Consider the following 18506-nt stretch of genomic DNA (forward strand, 5'->3'; position numbering starts at 1 on the left):
AGGAGGGAAACCATCTCCTCTTCTTGCCACCCCAAGAAGCCCTGTGATAATGCATCTCTTCCTGGCGCCCTCCTAGTGTGATATTTGCATCACAGACATAACCTCCTGTTGCTTTGTGATATACCTGGGCACATGTCTACTTTCCTGCTAGGTGGCATCTTCAGGCCAGGTGTCCTCTCTTCCTCATTTTTCTGTCTTTTGTGTCTAGAGCATTGCCAGGCAGATAGCAGATGTTCAGTAAATATTTGTTAAACAAATGTAGGGCAGACAAGAATACAAAAAGTGGGGAAAATCATAAAAATATTCACTGGGAGGGCCCTTGGCATGGCTATAGTGCCTAAGAACAGTCAGGGCTGTATTTACCTGGGGGCCTCTAGGGATATCTGCTATGTTGTTTGGAAATTTCCAGAAGGAAACAAAGAGCTAATTAATGATTATCCTACTGGGCTAATCTAGCTTGTCCATTTTGCCACCTCGGTTTTTAAGTTTGTTTTTATTTCCTTTCTTTAGGTTGGCTTTGCTAACCTGATAATAAAAACCCTCTGGCTCCTGTGTCCTTCCAGCATGGACTTTATAGGTGGTATATTTTGGGGAGTGTGTGCAAACTGTGGACTTCAGGACTTTTATAGGACTTCATGGGCCCTCTACAGTGGTGGCCTGTGGGGTGGGGGGAAATAGTGCTTCGGGAAGGGAGGGTAGAACCTTTTAGGCTGGAAACAGGTGCCAAGAAAAACGTCTTTGCTCTTGGGAAAGTGAATTCTTTAACCGTTGAATTAGGTTTATGATACCGAGTGAACGTTTTTTTCCTGATTCTTCAACTCAATTTGCACAGCTGCCTTTACGCCTGTGTCGCTAACGCCAGGTGGGGAGGGCCGGGAAGGGCAGGGTGCCCAGTGCCGGGGGTGGGAGGGGGTAGGGGCGGAGTTTAGGGGGCTAGGGTGGGGGAAGGAGACCCCCAGGCGTGCTCTCTGATTGGCCTTAACCTTGCCTCCTGCCCCCCCTCAGGTGAGCGTCCTGACCACGCTGGAGCGCAGGTTCAACCTGCAGAGCGCCGACGTGGGCGTGATCGCCAGCAGCTTCGAGATCGGGAACCTGGCGCTCATCCTCTTCGTGAGCTACTTCGGGGCGCGCGGGCACCGGCCGCGCCTCATCGGCTGCGGCGGCATCGTCATGGCGCTGGGCGCGCTGCTGTCGGCGCTGCCCGAGTTCCTGACGCACCAGTACAAGTACGAGGCGGGCGAGATCCGCTGGGGCGCCGAGGGCCGCGACGTCTGCGCTGCCAACGGCTCGGGCGGCGACGAGGGGCCCGACCCCGACCTCATCTGCCGCAACCGGACGGCTACCAACATGATGTACTTGCTGCTCATTGGGGCCCAGGTGCTCCTGGGCATCGGTGCTACCCCCGTGCAGCCCCTGGGGGTCTCCTACATCGACGACCACGTGCGGAGGAAGGACTCCTCGCTCTACATAGGTAGGAGCTGCCGCGGGCTCGTGTGTGTGTGTGTGTGTGTGTGTGTGTGTGTGTGTTGGCACCCATGTGTGTTGACCGGGGACAGAAAGGCGGACCCTGGACGTGATTGTGCCAGGGCACTGGTTCTCAGACTTGTCAGCACACCTTGGGGTTTGTGAAAAATACTGCTTCCTGGGCTGCACCCCCAGAAATTCTGGTGTAGTTGGTCTGGGATGCAGCCTGGGTATGGAGCGTTTTTTGTTTAAAGCTCCCCAGGTGGTGCTAATGGACAGGCGGATTTGAGCTTCACTGTGCTGGAGCAATTACAAATCTCGAATGGGAAGACTCAGCCAGGAGGAATGTTATGTTTATCTGCTTTCCGTGTGTGTGTGTGTGTGTGTGTGTGTGGACTTTGGGCTGTCTGGTATTAGCCACCAAGCTATACATGGGGTCTACACATTTGAAACCGCAACTTTTAAGAATCAGAATGATCTCCTGGTCATTGTCCTATTGCAGCTCAAAAGGAGAGGCAATTTCATTGCCAGCGTTTGGTATAATTCCAAGTTGGTGACTTATAATAATTTTTTAATAACAGGGTTATGGGAACAGGATATTTAGAAAGAAATGGGGTATTTGGGTTTTGAAAAAATTATTTTGCACTGTCATAGTTGCTGATACACGGTAAGGAGGGAAGCCACGTGCAGGTCTAGGGTTAAGAAACTCCTAAGTGGCAGGTTGCTCACATGGCGAATGGCTTTCTCGGTAGCTCCTTGTGGGCACTGTTGGAGGGTCACTTGCAGAGTGAGGGCTGGGCCCAGCATCTCCTTTACACGAAGTATATTTTGTCCCCCACAAGCTGCTGGATTGTTCTGACACATCCCCAGTCACTGAGTGCGAAGATTTGAGAAAATTCCCTCCACCTGGGAAAGCTACGTGCCTCCCAAAAGCAGTGTGCCTCGAGGTATAAAGTTAATTATATTATGGAGGCTTAAGTTAAAATAGAATTTGAACTGGATTTGACATAAAGCTTCCTACCTGTCAAGCTGCCACCTTACGCTGCCCAAGCTTTCTGAGATAGGATGGTTTGCGACCAGTACACGCTGGAATGCTGATTTTCCCCTGTGCCTTTTTGTCCCAGCTATGGAATAGATGCCTTTATTGAACAATTGCGTTGCAGATGTGTCAACTTTCTGTGATTGGGCTCAGGGCAGAACAGGTGGAGAGTATGTGCTGCCCCATCACCAGTGAGCCTGGGCAGGACCTGCTTATGGAACACAAGACGGCAGCTCAGGCCACAGAGGGTTAGGGTTTCTGTTGTAGTGTCTAAGTGGGTATGGGCTGGGAAGGGGACTAGGGAACTCATTTATCTTTTGTTGCCTTTAAAGCTTGAGGGATAGCTACTCCATGTGAGTGTCAGGATGTGGGCTACAGCATGTTGCCAAAAAGGTCTTCTGAGATCCAGCCAGCTAATTGGTCTCTGACTTGACTGATGTCACTCTAGGACGTGGGGAGAGTTGTTTTCTGGTAGCAATAACAGGAAGTAGATAAATTGGAGCTAAGGGAATGAAATGGGCAGTGAAAAGCTGAGTTCTTGTCTCTGATGACAGAATTAAGTAGAAAAATCTCTCTCTCCAGGATTTCCCCGAAGTCATGCCAGTGCTAAATCACCCCTGCTTGGGGCTTCCTGAAGGAGTCTCTGAACACTCTTCTGAAAGTATTCCCTGATGAGATATGCTCTGGTATCTGCCCTGCACCACCCCCCGCCCCCGCCCCCCGGCATGGGCTTGTTGTGTATGTGCCAAGCTTTAGGATTAGGCAGCATTTTGGTTTGGGGCATGGGTGTGTGGGAGGTGGAGGCATGGCCAGTAGGGCTGGCCATTCGACGCAAGGGGCCTTCTTGAATTCTGAGGCCTTGTCTGTAGGATTTGTGTTGAGCCTTTGGTAGGAACAACTGTTCAAATTTCTATTTGGGCACTGTATTCCTTCCTCTGATGGTTAAGTTGTCAGAGAGTTGGGAGAGTACCTATTTGCATGGTGCATGGACACCTTGGTGGCTCTGGTACATATGACCGAATTCCACAACATGATAGCACAAGGCTGTGAAGATGGCCGCTCTTAGTCTCTCTCAACTGGTTTCATGGGTCTGTGCTTATAGGGAGCAGCAGAGAATAAATAAGCCTTCTGCACAGATTGGCCTCAATAGGTGGCCTTTTTTTTTCTGTGCACGGTTTGAACTCTCCAGGAACAATTTATGAAGACCATGGCATATGCAGAATATAACCGGTTCATTCATTTATTGTACAAGCCATGAAAAAGTGTTTGTGATCGCAAGAATATTTCAGCACTTATCTCCTGTAATAGGGAGCTAGTTCCTGAAGCCACTTAACTTTGCTCCAGGAACTATTTGGGAAAACCCACTGAACAGAATTGATATGAATTTATGGCCTCTAAACTCCCTGCAGAGAGGAGGACAGTCTCTGATGCTGGGACTGTAAGTGTAAATGTGCACCCCTTGGGGTGGAATAGCACATGTACCCCTGGTTCCAGCTCCTGCAAACTCTAGACCAGCCGCCTGGTCATATGCCTAAAATGTGACACGGGATTGGAGATTGAAAGGATTCTAAGTATTGTACACGTAAAACACAGGCTTGTTCACAAGCTGATCCTTTTGTGTGGATGTCAGGAGGGAAAGGAATGACCAAAATGCACTGCTCAGGCTGCAGGTCATTGGTGATGAGACTTGTGGCCATGACATCAGTGGCCATGTCAGAGATCCCACGACAGCCAGGGGAAATGTGAAGGATTCCATCTTGAATCAAGCTGATATTTCCAACTGAAATGACTTATTTGCTTTGGCCTCTCGTGGCTGAGCTGCTGCCAAACTCCTGTATCCCTGGATGGGCCTTTCACAAGGGGCTCCTCTGGCTGCACCATTCTGCGGCCAGTCCTTTCCAGGGTGTGTGTGTGGGCTGGGGTGGGCGGGTACGGAGCTGAGGGAGCTCATTACTAGGGGACAAACTGGATGAATGGGGACTTTGCTGGCAGGCTTTTCACTACGGCAGCATGTGGCACCCAGCCTCACAGTGCAGCCAGACGATGACCCGTGGGTGGCATGTGGTGCTGTTTGTTCGTAGAGGGACTACATGAGCAGGGTGGCAGTGAAAACCCTACTGGGGTCCAGGAATCCATTCTTTGGGAGTCTAGGCATGCCTCTAGCTCCAGGTTGTGACATTCTATTAGCCCAGTTTTCTTAGCTGTCCTTCTGTTTCTCCAAGTTCAAAACGTAAGTTTTACCTGCTTTTTCTGACAGTATAAGTAGGGTGATGTAATAGACTCATTGTGTCCTTTTATTAGGTTGCTGCATTAGTTGGTTGTTGCCCCCCTTTTGTTTTTCCAAAGAGAAAGTAAAATGAGAGTGGTAAAGATTTTTTTAAATAACTGTATTCCTAGTTAAAAAGTATTACATGTTCACTGTTTACAATTTTGGAAATATTAAAAAAGGATTATTAGAGAATAGTTACTCTTAGCTTTATGATGTATATAATTCTATTTTCTGCATTGGTATGCTTTTCTGCAAAAAATGTGTTTATGATAAACCGTGTTTTGTAATTTCATTTCTCTTAATATTTCATGAGCATTTCTGTTACTAAATATTCTTCTATGACATTATTGCTATATACATAATATTCCCTTATGAATATATACCATAACATTTTATGCTCTGTGTTGTTGGACATGGGTTTTTAAAATTGTTGCTGTCATAAACAAAGCAGACAGTTAAACTGTGATTTGGAGAGATTAACTTATTCACGATCATTCAGCTGGATGGGGCTGGGCTCTGGGTCTGAGAGTGCTACCTATTCCAGGTACATCTGGGATCTGCTCACAAGGCTGGGATGGGAGGTTGAGGGTGGTGGATGGTCCAGGGTGTCAAGTGCAAGACAACACATTCCACAAGACAGCCTGAAGCCTTTAGGGAATAAAACTTGCAGGAACCAGGAAGGCGGGAAGACAGCTGCGTGCCTTAAGTCCAGGGAGAGAGGTGCTGCTGGAATGGAGGACGGGGTCAGAGCCAGAATGGAGAGTTAGGGGTGGGGTGGAGAGAGGGCGTGGTGCTAGCCAGCAGTTCAGGTCTGGGTTCTGGAAAGAGGCTGTGGCTCTGTCTCATGGTGCTTTGAGTAGAGATGGGTGCACATCAGAGCTTAGACTTCTGGGGCAGGGGCAGCCGATTTGTTCTGTCCTATGCTCACCTGTCCCCAGCGATGGGGACACCATACCTTCACATGGCCGTTCCTTCCATTCTTGCCCTGCAGGAGCCATTAGGACGTTGTCCGTATGTTGTGTTAGAAATAGGCCTCCTTACAACTTCCCACACCCTGGTTCTGGTTCTGCCCTCCACGCCCACCATAAAAAATTTTGAGTCCTCTTCTGTATTATGACTCTCCAAACAGTTGAGTGCTAACCTTTCATGGGAGGGAGGGATCACCTAAAGCTTAGCTCTTCTATGCTAAGACTTTCATTCCTTTCTTGATGGGGTTTCCTGCCACCCTGCTGCTGTCGCTTTCCTCGTAAAGAGGGATGTCAAGGGCTGGGAGCTCATTACTGAGGGGACAAATCCAGACGAATGAGGGATGTGGGATACGGGCACCATGTTAGTTTGCTAGTGCTACTGTGGTTTAAACGACAGAAATGTATTTTCTCATAAAAAGTATAAGATTAAGGTGCCAGTGGGGTTGGTTTCCTTTGCGGCCTCCTTCCTTGGCTTGCGGAGGGCCCCCCTCGCTGCCCCCCTCGCTGTCTCTGTGTGTGAATGCCCCTGGTGTCTGTGGGTGTCCAAATGTCCTCCTACAAACACACCAGTCAGATTGGGTTATGGCCCATCTGTGTGAGCTCATGTAACCTAATTACCTCTTCAAAGGCTCTATCTGGTAATATAGCCACATGCCTCCGTGCTGGGGGTTAGGGCTTCAATATAGGAATTTGAGGGAGGGTTGCCATTGAGCCCATTACATTCACCAAAGGGACCGGTCCCAAACCAGAACTAGACTCCTGCCTCTTTTGCCTTAACTTTCTTTTATGAGGAGCTCCATCATCATCTTTTTCCCCCAAAGTACCTGAGGAATTATTTGAGGATCTACGTTTCTTTTTTTAACCTTTTAATTTGAAATGATAGAATGACAAGTTGTTGCAAAATATAGGAATGTCCCCTGTACCCTTCATCCAGTTTCCCCCAGTGGTAAAGTCATGCATAACTATAGAGTAATATGAAAACCAGGAAATTAGCATTGGTACAATGCATAGAGTTTATTCAGATTTCACCACTGTTATATGCACTCATTTGCCTGTCTCTGTATATATAGTTATGTGCAATTTTATCAAATTTGGATGATGTTTTAAAAATGCATATTGGGATCCAGATGAAACCAGATAGTTTTGAGTTATATATGTTAGGCAGACACACAGGCAGCATCAACACACACACAGAGAAGGCTGGCAGATTCTCCTGAGAGTGGCTGCTTTGGAGAGACTGGGAGCTAGCTGGTGGAAGGGGGTTCTTTGAGAAGGGTCTCCTGAGGGTCCTTCTGCACTCCGAGGGAGAATGGAGCCCTTGCAGGATGCCTGGATACACAGAACAATTGCTTCAAGCTGGGCGGCAAGTGTATTAGACACAAATATGTCATGTTTTCTTTGTTTATCACTTATATTGAAACGTGGTGCAGCCCTCTGTGTTCTAGTTAATGGTGCAAAGAAAATTATTCTCAGATTTCATCTGCAAAGTGTTTGTTTAATACAAAGGTCACATGAATACCAGCAGCCAGCAACCAAAGAGAACCAAATTTCTTTTCGGAGCCCTGGGAGCAAAGAGTTATTTTGCCTCTGATGAGTTTTTATTTTAACTTGACATTGGGTAAAATGTATTTTAACTCTCCAAAGAGTATGGGTCGGGTATGGATCAAATACACTGTGACTGCAGTTTTTCTGAAAAAATAATTAAAAAGGCATCCCTTATGGGAGCAAGCATACCTCATTATATTCTTGCAATGTCATTGATATTGAAGTTTCCTTCGTTAATTTTTTTTTTTCTAAAATAAATGACACTGTGAAAGTGGTCAATTTGTTTTGGCCATATTCCAGTCCCTCTCCCCAGCTGCTGGTCACATGCCATTTTCACTGTGTTTTTAGCAACGTGCTAGGAAACGCGCCTGTGGCTCTTATCTGGTACTTGCATATTGCCTGGGCTGCTAGGTGTTTCTCATTCATTTGCAGCCACTCATAATTCACGTGCTGTGGTTCTCAGAATCACTGCCATGCTTGCCGCTTGGGTGACCTTGGACAAGACTTGGAGTGTGGGCTCTGGGGTGCAGCAGTCCTGAAATTCAAATCCTGGCCCCTCCATGGACCTGCCTCCCGGGTTTCAGATGAGTTCCCAGCTGCCATGAGCCTGTTGTCTTATCAGTAAAATGAGGCTGAAGTCTACCTTGCCAGGTTTCCCTAAACATCAGGTAACATGTACGTGGTGAGGATCAATAAATGCTGCCCTGCTCATCTTTATAGTCATGGCATCTCCATTTCCAGATGTAGAAATTGAGGCATGGTTAAGTGATTAACTTGTCTAAATATGGGGACAGATCTTTTGACCAGAGTCCTTGGAACCTGATTTTTGGCCTTGGATGTAATCCATCTTGTAGAGCTGAAAATAGCAACCTCTTCAGCCCCGAATTAAACCAGCAGGGCTCCTCTTTCCCTGCAGACCCCTCCTGTGGCTCATCTCAAAGTACATGAAGGGCTAGCACAGCCCCAGCAGCAGGGAAGCTACTTTGTGTTAATTTGGAGGTGCCCCAGAGTATGGCCATCATCCCAGTGTGATGTATTGATTGGCTTTCTGGGTTCTAATATGTTGCTTCTTAATTTGGGAGCATATTTGTTCAATTTTTTTAAAAAAAATATTCTTGTTTTAGTAAATTGGGAAAAACAAAAAATACAATAAGAAAACATAAATAATTTGTAATCCAGGTACCTATAGAAAATTATTATCAATATTTAGGCATATTTCATTCCATCCTTTTTTTATTTGGGTACATATTTTTACCTAGTTAAGACCATACTGTAAGTAAACCTGTTTCTAAAAATCAATAGGCAGATTATAAACATTTTTCTATGTCATAAACAATATTGTCATTTTAGATAATTGCATGCTATTTTGTCAATCTAGAAATGCTGGGATTTGCTTGTTGGGCATTAGGCGATGAACATCTTTGTGACTTTAGCCTCATCCACATTTGCTGAAAACTTTAAAAGCTCAGGTTAGTTCGGATAGATTCAGTGTGACCAGAAAGCCAGCCTTTTGGCCTTGCTGTGACTTTTTCCAGAAGATAAATGAGTGAGACCCTAGAGTGTCACGCAGACAAACTTTGGGCCGGCCATCAGTATTGGCCCCTTGTTCTGCAGCCCCCATCCACATCTGCCCAGGGGCGCAGTCTTAAGTGCTGCAGGGGCTCAGCTAACAAATGAGAAAGGCAGTGTGGCTCCTGGGGGACTGGTCCTTGCCTTGTCCTCGCCATTTGTTGCCCTGGGGGTTGCAAAGTGTTTCCAGATCTTCTGGCTAAGAGAGTCTGGAGATCCCTATTTTCCAAGTGGACGGAGTGGCCGTCTCGTGGAAATCCTCCCCACACCCTTTCTGGGTCAGCGTCAGGGAGGCCAGCTCCAACACATCAGTGCTTGCCCTTTGGGGCTCTTTGCTCGGGACCATCAATTTCAGATAGCCACCCGCCTTTGGAATAGTAAATAGAACAAATACGAAAGGAGGAAGAGAAAGCTCTTGCACGTTTTGAGTGCTGCAACCGGAATGAACAGTGTTCTCTACTGTGGTTCTGAAGGATGGGGCGTTGGGCTCAGGGAAGGGGATGGGGGCTCTTGCACAAACACAGGACACTGTGGCAGCAGTGAGGGAACACCTACGGCTGAGTGGGCCCCTCGGGTCTGCTCTGGCTGATGCTTTCCCTACTTTTCATAAGAATGGGAATCTCAGAATGGAAAAGAAACAAAACTGTTTTTTCCAAGCTAGCGTGGCCAGAGGAAGAAAAATGCTGCTCGCAGTTCCCTGAAGGGAGCACTGGGCTGCAGAGACCAAAGACATTTGGGGCTGGTTGGGGCCTACAGATAGTTACTGTGTGTGTGAGAGCATCTTTACAAAGAAACTTGCAAAGATCGTAGCACCTAGAGACAACCCAGAGAAAGGTGAAGATGCACGTGAGGGAATTTTCCTTCCAGAAGAACGTTAAAGACCCCACTCATTACCACCATTGCTTTCTTACTGCACCTGACTAGTGAATGTAGACCTATTTTATTTGCTTTTCAACTGCAGCGTAGGTATTGTTCTTAAATAAAAAAGACTGAGATATTTTTCTAATCATATGCATATTTTTTGTCTTAGTTTGTTTCTAGACTGTTTACTTTTCTCATACAGAAAAATTGTGGCTTTATTTTCTTTTTGTCCTTTTCACCTACAAGAAGCATTCTGTGAGAGCAGATGGTGCGAAGGGTTTGGTTTCTATAGAGCATTGTGATTTGCTGCTGTTAACAGGGATTTGAGGTTAACGGCCTTCCTCTTCAGTGAGAAGTGAGTTCTTCCTTGCTAGAGGAATTTTTACTGTTAAAATGCCCCGTGTAAGAATCTTGGTTGTGGACATTTGCTTTTATCTGTCCAGCACCTTGTTTTTTCACTGGGGAACAGCTTCTCCCGTCTCAGCTGGTTGCTGTGGCTGCAGAAGTGGCCTTGTGGTCCAGGCGTGGCCAGTCATGACGCAGAGAAGGGCTCTGGTCTACAGTGAGAGTCCACCCTGGGGTTAGAAAAATGAACTCAGAGAGACAGGCTACCTTTTCTTCTAGGACTGCCGGCTGAAAGAACTCTGAATGCCCAGAGGTTTCAATGTCTGTCCTTGCTGCCATGTGCAGAGAACCTGCCTAGGAATGAAGATAACAGGAAGGAAAGTAGACCCAGGGGAAAGGGAGGGCAAGGGGGCTGCCTGGATTCAGCTATGCCTGAAGCTAACATCTAGCCCTTAGAATCCTAGTTACTTGAACACATAAATTATTCTTTCCAACATTTGCAGCTGAATGCCTTATCAGGGTTGAATGCTCTGTCACGTAAGAGTTAGAGTGAGTTGCTTTCCTCTTGAGGTTTGGCCAGGAACCTTCGAACAGGGATAGAATCCAGGGAAACCCATGTAAGTTGTCTTCTGGTAAAAGTGCTAGCTCTTTCACACTGCCAAGATATTCACTCACAATCCTCTAAAGAACACTGACCTTGTCCATAAAATAAAAACGGTTAGCTTGAAAGTTCTGGCTTATTTCATTATTTCAGAGGTGTTGAAGTTGCAGGACAGGGACTCAGAGACAAAAGTAAAGCCCCTTTCCTATCTTTCTTCCTACCTACCATAAACAAAGTATTTAAAAATAACCTGTTGGCAAGCTTTGTGCAGGAACAGTAAGTATTTAATAGCAAATTGTTTATGTGGGCAGGAGAGTTTTGAGCATGCTCAGCTTATTCAATGGCTCTGTTTATTGAATGGAAGAAATATAACCAACCCTGGCTCCTTTACATGACTGCAATTGCCAAAGCTACCTTAACTCCCTTTAACAACTTCAGGAATGAATAAACTAAATGAATATGTTCCATTCTCAACTCGGTGTTGCCATTTCATTCCTGCCAAGCCTAATGTGTGTATGTGCCTGCTTATTTTAGCCCACATACAGACGAAATCTGAAGATACCAAAGCCTTAGGCAGCTAATGGACACTTACAAAAATTTATGTGTATTTCTTTAGAGCTAGAATTCAGAAAGTTGGTTTGAGTCATTGATGGCTACTTACCTGGACTACTTGAAGCTAAGGGTTCTTGGATGTGCTTTTAGGGCAGGGGGAAGTTCACAACCTTCTTAAATTGTGTGAAGATTTGTGTGTATGTGTGCTTTTGTGGAGAAAGCTTTCATTGGATTCTCAACGAGGTTCATGACCCCGAAAAAGGTTAAAAACACGTAAAGTCCTAATGTTAGACTTTGATGACAGGCAACTTGGGGTGAGATGAGCCAAGATAGTTGAGGTAACGTAGGCTGTAGAGAGTGACAGATGGCATTTGGAGACTGGAATGTTGTTCACTGCTCAGCTCTTAACTTGATTTGCTCCCTGGAGAACCACTGTACTTATGGCAAGAAACATTAAAACAGCACTTAGGCAACTGTGGGTGCAAAGTCAGAATGCGTCCTCAGCGGCATTGGAGATACCCCTCAGCCCTCCTCTTCCTCTGCTGCCTCCTCCACTCCCCCCTGAAAATTCCTTTGGGACTGAAATTTTCCATCCCTTCTTTCAGCCTAGCCGTGGGTGTTTTGGGTAATATTCAGCAAATTTTCTGTGCTGGTTTAGACTGATGCACAGATAGGAAAATCAAAACTTTTTTTTTTTTTTTTTTTTGGTTCTAAAAGCAAAAACATCTTAAAAATGCACTTGGATCATTAATAGAATTTGAACTCTCAAAGTCAAAACTTTCCATGTGTTCTAACTAAGAAAAAGTCTCGTGGGGGTCATTAAAAACAGGCAAAAGCAGAAAGCTATGAGGGACCCAAACAATAATCTAGGGACACCAATGAACTGGGCAAACTTTTTATCAGCAAAATATTTTTGGAGATAGTTGCTGCCTTTGAGAAACCTCTTGTTTATACCATTGCCTCCTGTTTCAGGCATGGGGGATTGAGGGGGTTTGGGGGTGAGTTCGTCCTGATCTCTGTCTCCTTCCTTTCTCTCTGCTATGTTCTAAGCACGTGGTGCCAATGGGTGTGATTTGTCACCGGTTCCCTTTCTGGGCAAGACATTATTACCATAAGAACATTGTGGGTTGTTAATGGAGTTTACAAAGGGAGTTTGGATTCCCAGCACGAGGTCTCATTAACACAGCAGGGATCTAATAGATTCTAAAATTGTGTATGGACACTTGGAACCTTTTGAAACCCAGTGGTGCCTGTTACTAGATCTAAATCTTTTCACCGACCCTGGCCTTAATCTGTACATTCATATCAAGGGGCAAAAAGCCTTGTCTTCATCCAGGGCGATCGAGTGTATGGATTTAAGGACATGTTAATACCTGTGACTTTGATGCTAAAGACAAGATTCCAAGGCCATCAGGCAGTACAGAGAACAAAATGTCTCCCACATAGGTGCTTTTATTTTATTTTTTAATATTGGCTTTGTTACTTGTTGTCAGCAAGTGTCTAATTTTAGGATTCATTATCATCACAAAGAAAATTTAACAGCTGTCTGCTTAGCCAAGTGTATGAAGCACATGTGAGTTTGAATAATGACCATAATAACATGGAATACACTCGCTCCCATTTATGGGGTCCCAGCTCCATGACAGATACAGAAAATGGGTGATTTGCATGTCCTCTTGCACTCCTAACTCCCAGGGAGATAGGGGTTAACTGAGCGGGTTAAGCAGCTTGTTCAGAGTCATACGGTCAGTGACTAGCAAGGCCTGGGTTACAGTCCTGGTCTCCATTGTCCCAAGGGCAGTATCCTTCCCACCATATGTTACCCTCCCCAGCCCAGACAGTATGTCCCCACCAGGATAATCTAGGACTCCAAGCCTGTTCCACTAAGTATGAAAAGTGACTTGACCCAACTGCCCAGTTATTTATACAGCCCTTTTTTGGTATCCGACACACCTGGGCCACTTTGCTGTTCTGGCAGTAAAGTATGGCGTGGGGAGGTGCTGCCAGGCCAGGAGGAGTCTGGGTCTGGGGCGTTCAGGGCCTGGCTCTGTGGGAATTTTTTAAACTCTCATCAGATAAAGCTTTGCTCCTACAAAATATCACACGAGTTGTTTTCAAAATCTCCCTGTGTGAAGTGAGAGAAACTCGCTCACCAGCCGGTTCTGTTTACGTTGCAGGCCTAGCGGCATTTCATTGCTATCCATTCACTGCAGTTGAGCAACTTGGATGTCAGTTGTCCGCTCCCAGGCCTGCCTGAGCCGACTTGCTTTTCCGTTTTGAGTCAGAAGCGACTTTATAACCTGCTGCACCACAGCGGGGGCCAACATGGTCAGAAGGCAGGGTAAGAAAAATTCATGGGTCACAGATGAACATGTGGGAGAAAAAGAACAAGCGGAGCCGAGAGACTCTAATTCCCAACCCTTCACGACGGGGGAAAATAATTAGCATCTACAGTTGTTGAGCCCTGGGGTGTTCTGAAGACCTTCAGGGGTGGAATTCCCAAATTCCCATGGAAATATACCATTTAGGAGAAGAAGGTGGTTACAGTGTGGTGTATCGGGGGTGGCCAAGGCTCCCTTAAGCCATCCCCAAGGACATAGGCAGCTGAACCCCCTTCCAGCTGTCTGTATTTAAGCCACACTTTGCTGAAGTCATTCAGAGAGCTTTTTGGTGGCCTTTAGAAAAATGACAGTCTCTTAGTGGTCCACCTAAAGGAGTGAAGGGCGGGTTCAGAGGGCAGAAACTGGGCAGGCGACCGAGTGTTCCATGTGGGACAGCGCTGGGAAGGTGAGAGACTGACCTCCTGCGGCTCGTGGTGCCAGATTCATAGTTCCAGCATTTTAATTTTAAAATTTTAATTTGGGTCAATTACACATAGTATAAAATTCACCATTTTAACCATTTTTAAGTGTACAGTTCAGCAGGGTTAAGCATATTCACCTTATTGTGCAACAGAGCTCCGGAACAGTTGAGGCTTGCAAAGCGGGAACTCTGTGACTATTTACCAACTCCCGTTCCCCCTCTGTCCAGCCCCGGGCAACCACCATTCTACTTTCTGCCTCTGTGTGAGTATGACTGTTCTGAATACCTCATAGAAGCGGAATCAGACAGTGTCTTTTGTGACGGGCTTATTTCACTTATCACAATGCCCTCAGGGTTCATTCCTGTTGCAGCATGTATCAGAATTCCCTTCCTTTTTAAGGCCGTATAATATTCTATTTTATGGATAGACCACATTTTCTTTGTCTGTTCACCCAGGGGTGGACACTCAGCTTCCAGCTCTTGGCTTTTGTGAACAATGCCGCTGTGCACCTGGGTGTGCGGCATATTTGCAGCTTTTTGGAAGTACAGCTCCACCTGGGTGTCCTAAGGTGCATTCAGTAAGTCTAAAATTCAGCTCTTTAATTTCCTCCCAAGTTTGCTTTAACCTTGTCTTGTCCTTTCCTCCCTCGTGCATTTAAAAGCCTCATCGTTGTATGGATCAAGCGTTGTGTCTGGCTCCCATTCTCTTACTGCCACAGCCCAGGCTCTCGGCGCCTCTCCCCGGGACTGTCGGCTGCTGACAAGTCTCACTGTGTTCAGTCTGGCCTGTTTCCAGGTTGTCCTCTGCATTGCCACTGCTCCAAAGCAAGTTGTGAACGCTTGTGAACCTGGAGAGATGCGCATTGTCCTGGAATCTTTGTTGCAAAAGTTCCAAGGGATCTGCATTGGATTTAATTTGATTGCATGCCCAGTGAATATGGTTAACAATATGGTTATCTGTGTTAATATAGTGCCTATGTTGAGATTATACTATTGTATTTTTGAGACCCTTAAAATAACTCACCCTTTTTAAAAGAGACAAATTTAGTCGACTACACTTCATTCATTCATCTGTTCATTCAGCAGACATTAATTGAGAACTTACTATGTCTCAGTGCCTGTGCAAGGTGCTAGGGATACGTGGATGAATCAGACCTAGCATCTGGCTGTAGGAGTAATAATAACATCTGCCAATGTTTATTAAAGACTTATGTGCCAGAGACTAAGCTAAGTTCTTTATATATAGTTTCCGGTGTATTCCTCAGAACAACCCTTGAATTAAGTTTTATTGGCTGCATTTTACTGAAGGAAATCGGGATACAGAGAGATTGAGTCAAGGGACACCATGGGGATTTGAGCCCAGGGGATTCTTTCTCCAAGGGATGTATTCCTGTGTTCGGCTTCCTAGCAAACTGTATCAGCAACTGCCATAAACAAGAGTTTGAAACATAGGGAGGGCAAAATGAAACACCAGCCCAATATATACATACGCATTTGTAGATGTGGAGTTGGAAAATGTTGACGGAATGTGCTCAGGAATATTTCATAAGTGTGAATAATGACTCAGTCCCTTGCAAAGAGACACACTGTCTTCTGAACCATAGCTGTTGTTAGAGAAAAGGATCAACATTGTGTATGCTCTCAGAGCAAAAGCTCCTGTAAATTCTGTTTTCTTAGGCGTCAAATGTTGCTCCCTGTTGTGGCGCATTATGCAGGCAAAGAAATAACATGACGAAACCTCTCGCACAGCTTTAGAAAGGAAGGTAATGTCTCGGAGCTGGCTGTCCAGATATAGCTGGAAGAAGCATTTTCAGAACTTGCCAGTGTTCACAACTGGGGAAAGGGTGTGCTGGCTCCCTGAGAATCACACAGGGCCAGCCTGAGAGGGGCCAGGAACATCTTCTGCTGTCAGGTGGCCCCCTCGTCCTCCTCCTCTGTGAATGGGCAAGCACTGCTTGTCCTGCTGGGTTGTGTCTTCAGTGGGGACACACACACACACACACACACACACTGCAGAGAGGAAGGGGGAAAACAGAGATTGCTTTTCATCACACAAAAGCCAAGCACGTTCTTTTCAGAATGCAGTTCACCACTGTTGGAGACCGTTAGACAAATACTCTATTCGCATTAAACAGGCCTTTCATTTAAAATCCAGGTGGAAGGTTAGGTTCCGTGGCTTGCCATCTGCAGTGGTGATTGTTTGGAAAAGCCTTGGCTGATGCGAAGCCCCCTCTGGGAGAGTGCGTGCTGTGTGCCAGGCTCTGCATTCGGTGCTGCCCTTAGGTTTTTCCACTTCATCTCAACAAGGACCATTTTATAGACTGGGAAACTGAGGCTCAACAGAATTAAGTAACTTGTGCAAAGTCACATCTCTTAGTAAGTCACTGGTAAGATTTGAACATAGTGTTTACTGATCATGTCTGGCCCAAAGTTGAGATTTCATAGAAAATTGATTTTTTTTTTTTCCATTATGGAACATTTCAAACATAGCCAAAAATAGAAAGGATAGTCGAATGAATCCCAGTGTGGCCACTGCCCAGTAATTATAGACATGCCACCTTCCTGGTTCCATCTCTGCCCATTCTCCCTTCTCCTTCATTATTATGAAGCAAATTTCTGACATTATCATTTTGTTTGTAATTATTTATTACAGGATATTAAGATAATCATTCTTAAAACATCACAATGTCATTCTCATGCCTTGAGAATTAATAACAATTTCTTAATACCAACAAATATGGAGTCAGTGTTCAAATCAGTTGTCTCAGAGAAAAAAAGTTTATTTAAATCGGATCCAAACACCCTGTACTTTGCAATTGCTTGACTTGTCTCTCAAGTCTATTTTAATCTCTGGGTTTCTTCCTATCTCTCTTCCTACCAGATTAAAGAAATTGGACCATTTGTCCTGCAGAGTTTTGTACAGTGTGGACAGTGCTTTTTGACATGTTCTTCTGTCCCCTGCCTGCATGCATTTCCTGACAGCTGGTTGTTAGATTTAGAGACTTGATCAGATTCAGGTTTGATTTTTTGTTGTTGTTGTTTTGTGGCAAGAGAATACTTCATAGATGATGATATATACTTCCAGTATGGGACATATAATATGTGGCTTTCTCTTTCTAAGATGTCAGTGGCCACTGGTCATGGCCTTGACAGTGGTGATATTTAAATTTTAGCATTCCTTTTTTTTTGAGATGAGGTCTGGAGTACAGTGGCTGGCCCAGGCTGGAGTACAGTGGCTCAATCATAGCTCACTGCAGCCTCTAACTCCTGGGCTTAAGGGATCCTCCCACCGTTTTTTGTGTAGTTTTGTGTAGAAACCCAGGTAGGGCGCTGGGGGGAGTGGTCTCCCTGTGTTGCCCAGGCTGGTCTTGAACTCCTGGCCTCAAGCAATCCACTTGGCTCAAGGGTTGAGATTACAGGTGTGAGGCCCCTCCTACTTCCTGCCTATCATTCCTTCCTTAACTGCTTCTATTAAGAGAAACTTCCCCATTTCAACTATTTTGTTATCCTGAGGTATAATTAGAATAAGAAAAGCAGGAAAATGTGACATGACTAGCAAAAACAATTTAAGATTTATAGTTTTTTCCCCCCAGTTCTTTTTGTCCTTAAGGTGTATCCTATTCAGGATATACAGTTAAATTATTATGTTTTAAAATAACTGAAAATGTCTTCTCTCTCTGTGGTTATGACTCTAATTCAATGAACAATTAAGTTTGCTTTATTTTGTTTTGATTTTTATAGATTGCTTTTCAAAATATGTAATTATATAAACTATTTACAGGGTTTCAAAGTCAAATCTACAAAACAGGGATATTCTGAGAATACTAGCTTCTAAACCTGTCACTTTTTTCTCTTCCTTCCCTTACCTTAGAGGTTATCATTTTTCTTTAAGTTTTTGGTTTTTATCTTTCCGTTTTTAAAATATAACCAGATATACTTGTGTATTAGTAGCTCCCTTTTCTTTAATAAAATGCAGATGATTATGTACATTTTCTCTACTTGACTTTCTCACCCAACAATATACCCTAAAAATCAGGGACTATTACAGCGTATAGACAACGAGGATAATTAGCAGTGTGTGGACACAGAACCATTGAATGTTTCCAGCTGGTAGTAATAGCAGACACTTGGTGGTACTTGCTCTGTGCCTCACTCTGTTCTGTGTGCTTTGTATCAATTAGCACATGTAATTCTTGTAACAGCAGTAATCTTCTGGGATGTGTACTGTTATCCCTATTCTATAGGTGAAGGAAACTGAGGCACAGAGAGGTCGGGCAACCTGCCGAAGATCTCAGCGCTAGCAAGTAGCAGAACTGGGATTTGAATACAGGTGTCTGCTCTTATATGCCACATCCCACTGCTTTAGAATTGCCAGAGTTTGATTTTCTGGTTTTTGTGAGTTGGAAAATTACAACTTTGGGGTTATGCTAATGGTCTGAGTGCTCACGTGCCCTGTCCCTAGGTTTATTACTTTTTCTAATGGTCACTGGC

The 18506-nt window shown here is 45.0% G+C and overlaps 1 protein-coding gene across 2 annotated transcripts in view; it reads left to right on the forward strand.

Moving 5' to 3' along the window:
• SLCO3A1 (solute carrier organic anion transporter family member 3A1) overlaps positions 1 to 18506 on the forward strand; it is a 282154-nt gene that overhangs the window by 55885 nt on the left and 207763 nt on the right. For both annotated transcript variants that reach the window (XM_069465764.1, XM_069465763.1), the window contains exon 2: positions 1006 to 1471. In XM_069465764.1, coding sequence (XP_069321865.1) covers positions 1006 to 1471 — 466 coding nt within the window. The remainder of the gene's footprint in view (positions 1 to 1005; positions 1472 to 18506) is intronic.

The sequence above is a fragment of the Eulemur rufifrons genome, chromosome 3 (genome assembly GCF_041146395.1).
Source record: "Eulemur rufifrons isolate Redbay chromosome 3, OSU_ERuf_1, whole genome shotgun sequence".
Lineage (NCBI taxonomy): Eukaryota > Metazoa > Chordata > Mammalia > Primates > Lemuridae > Eulemur > Eulemur rufifrons.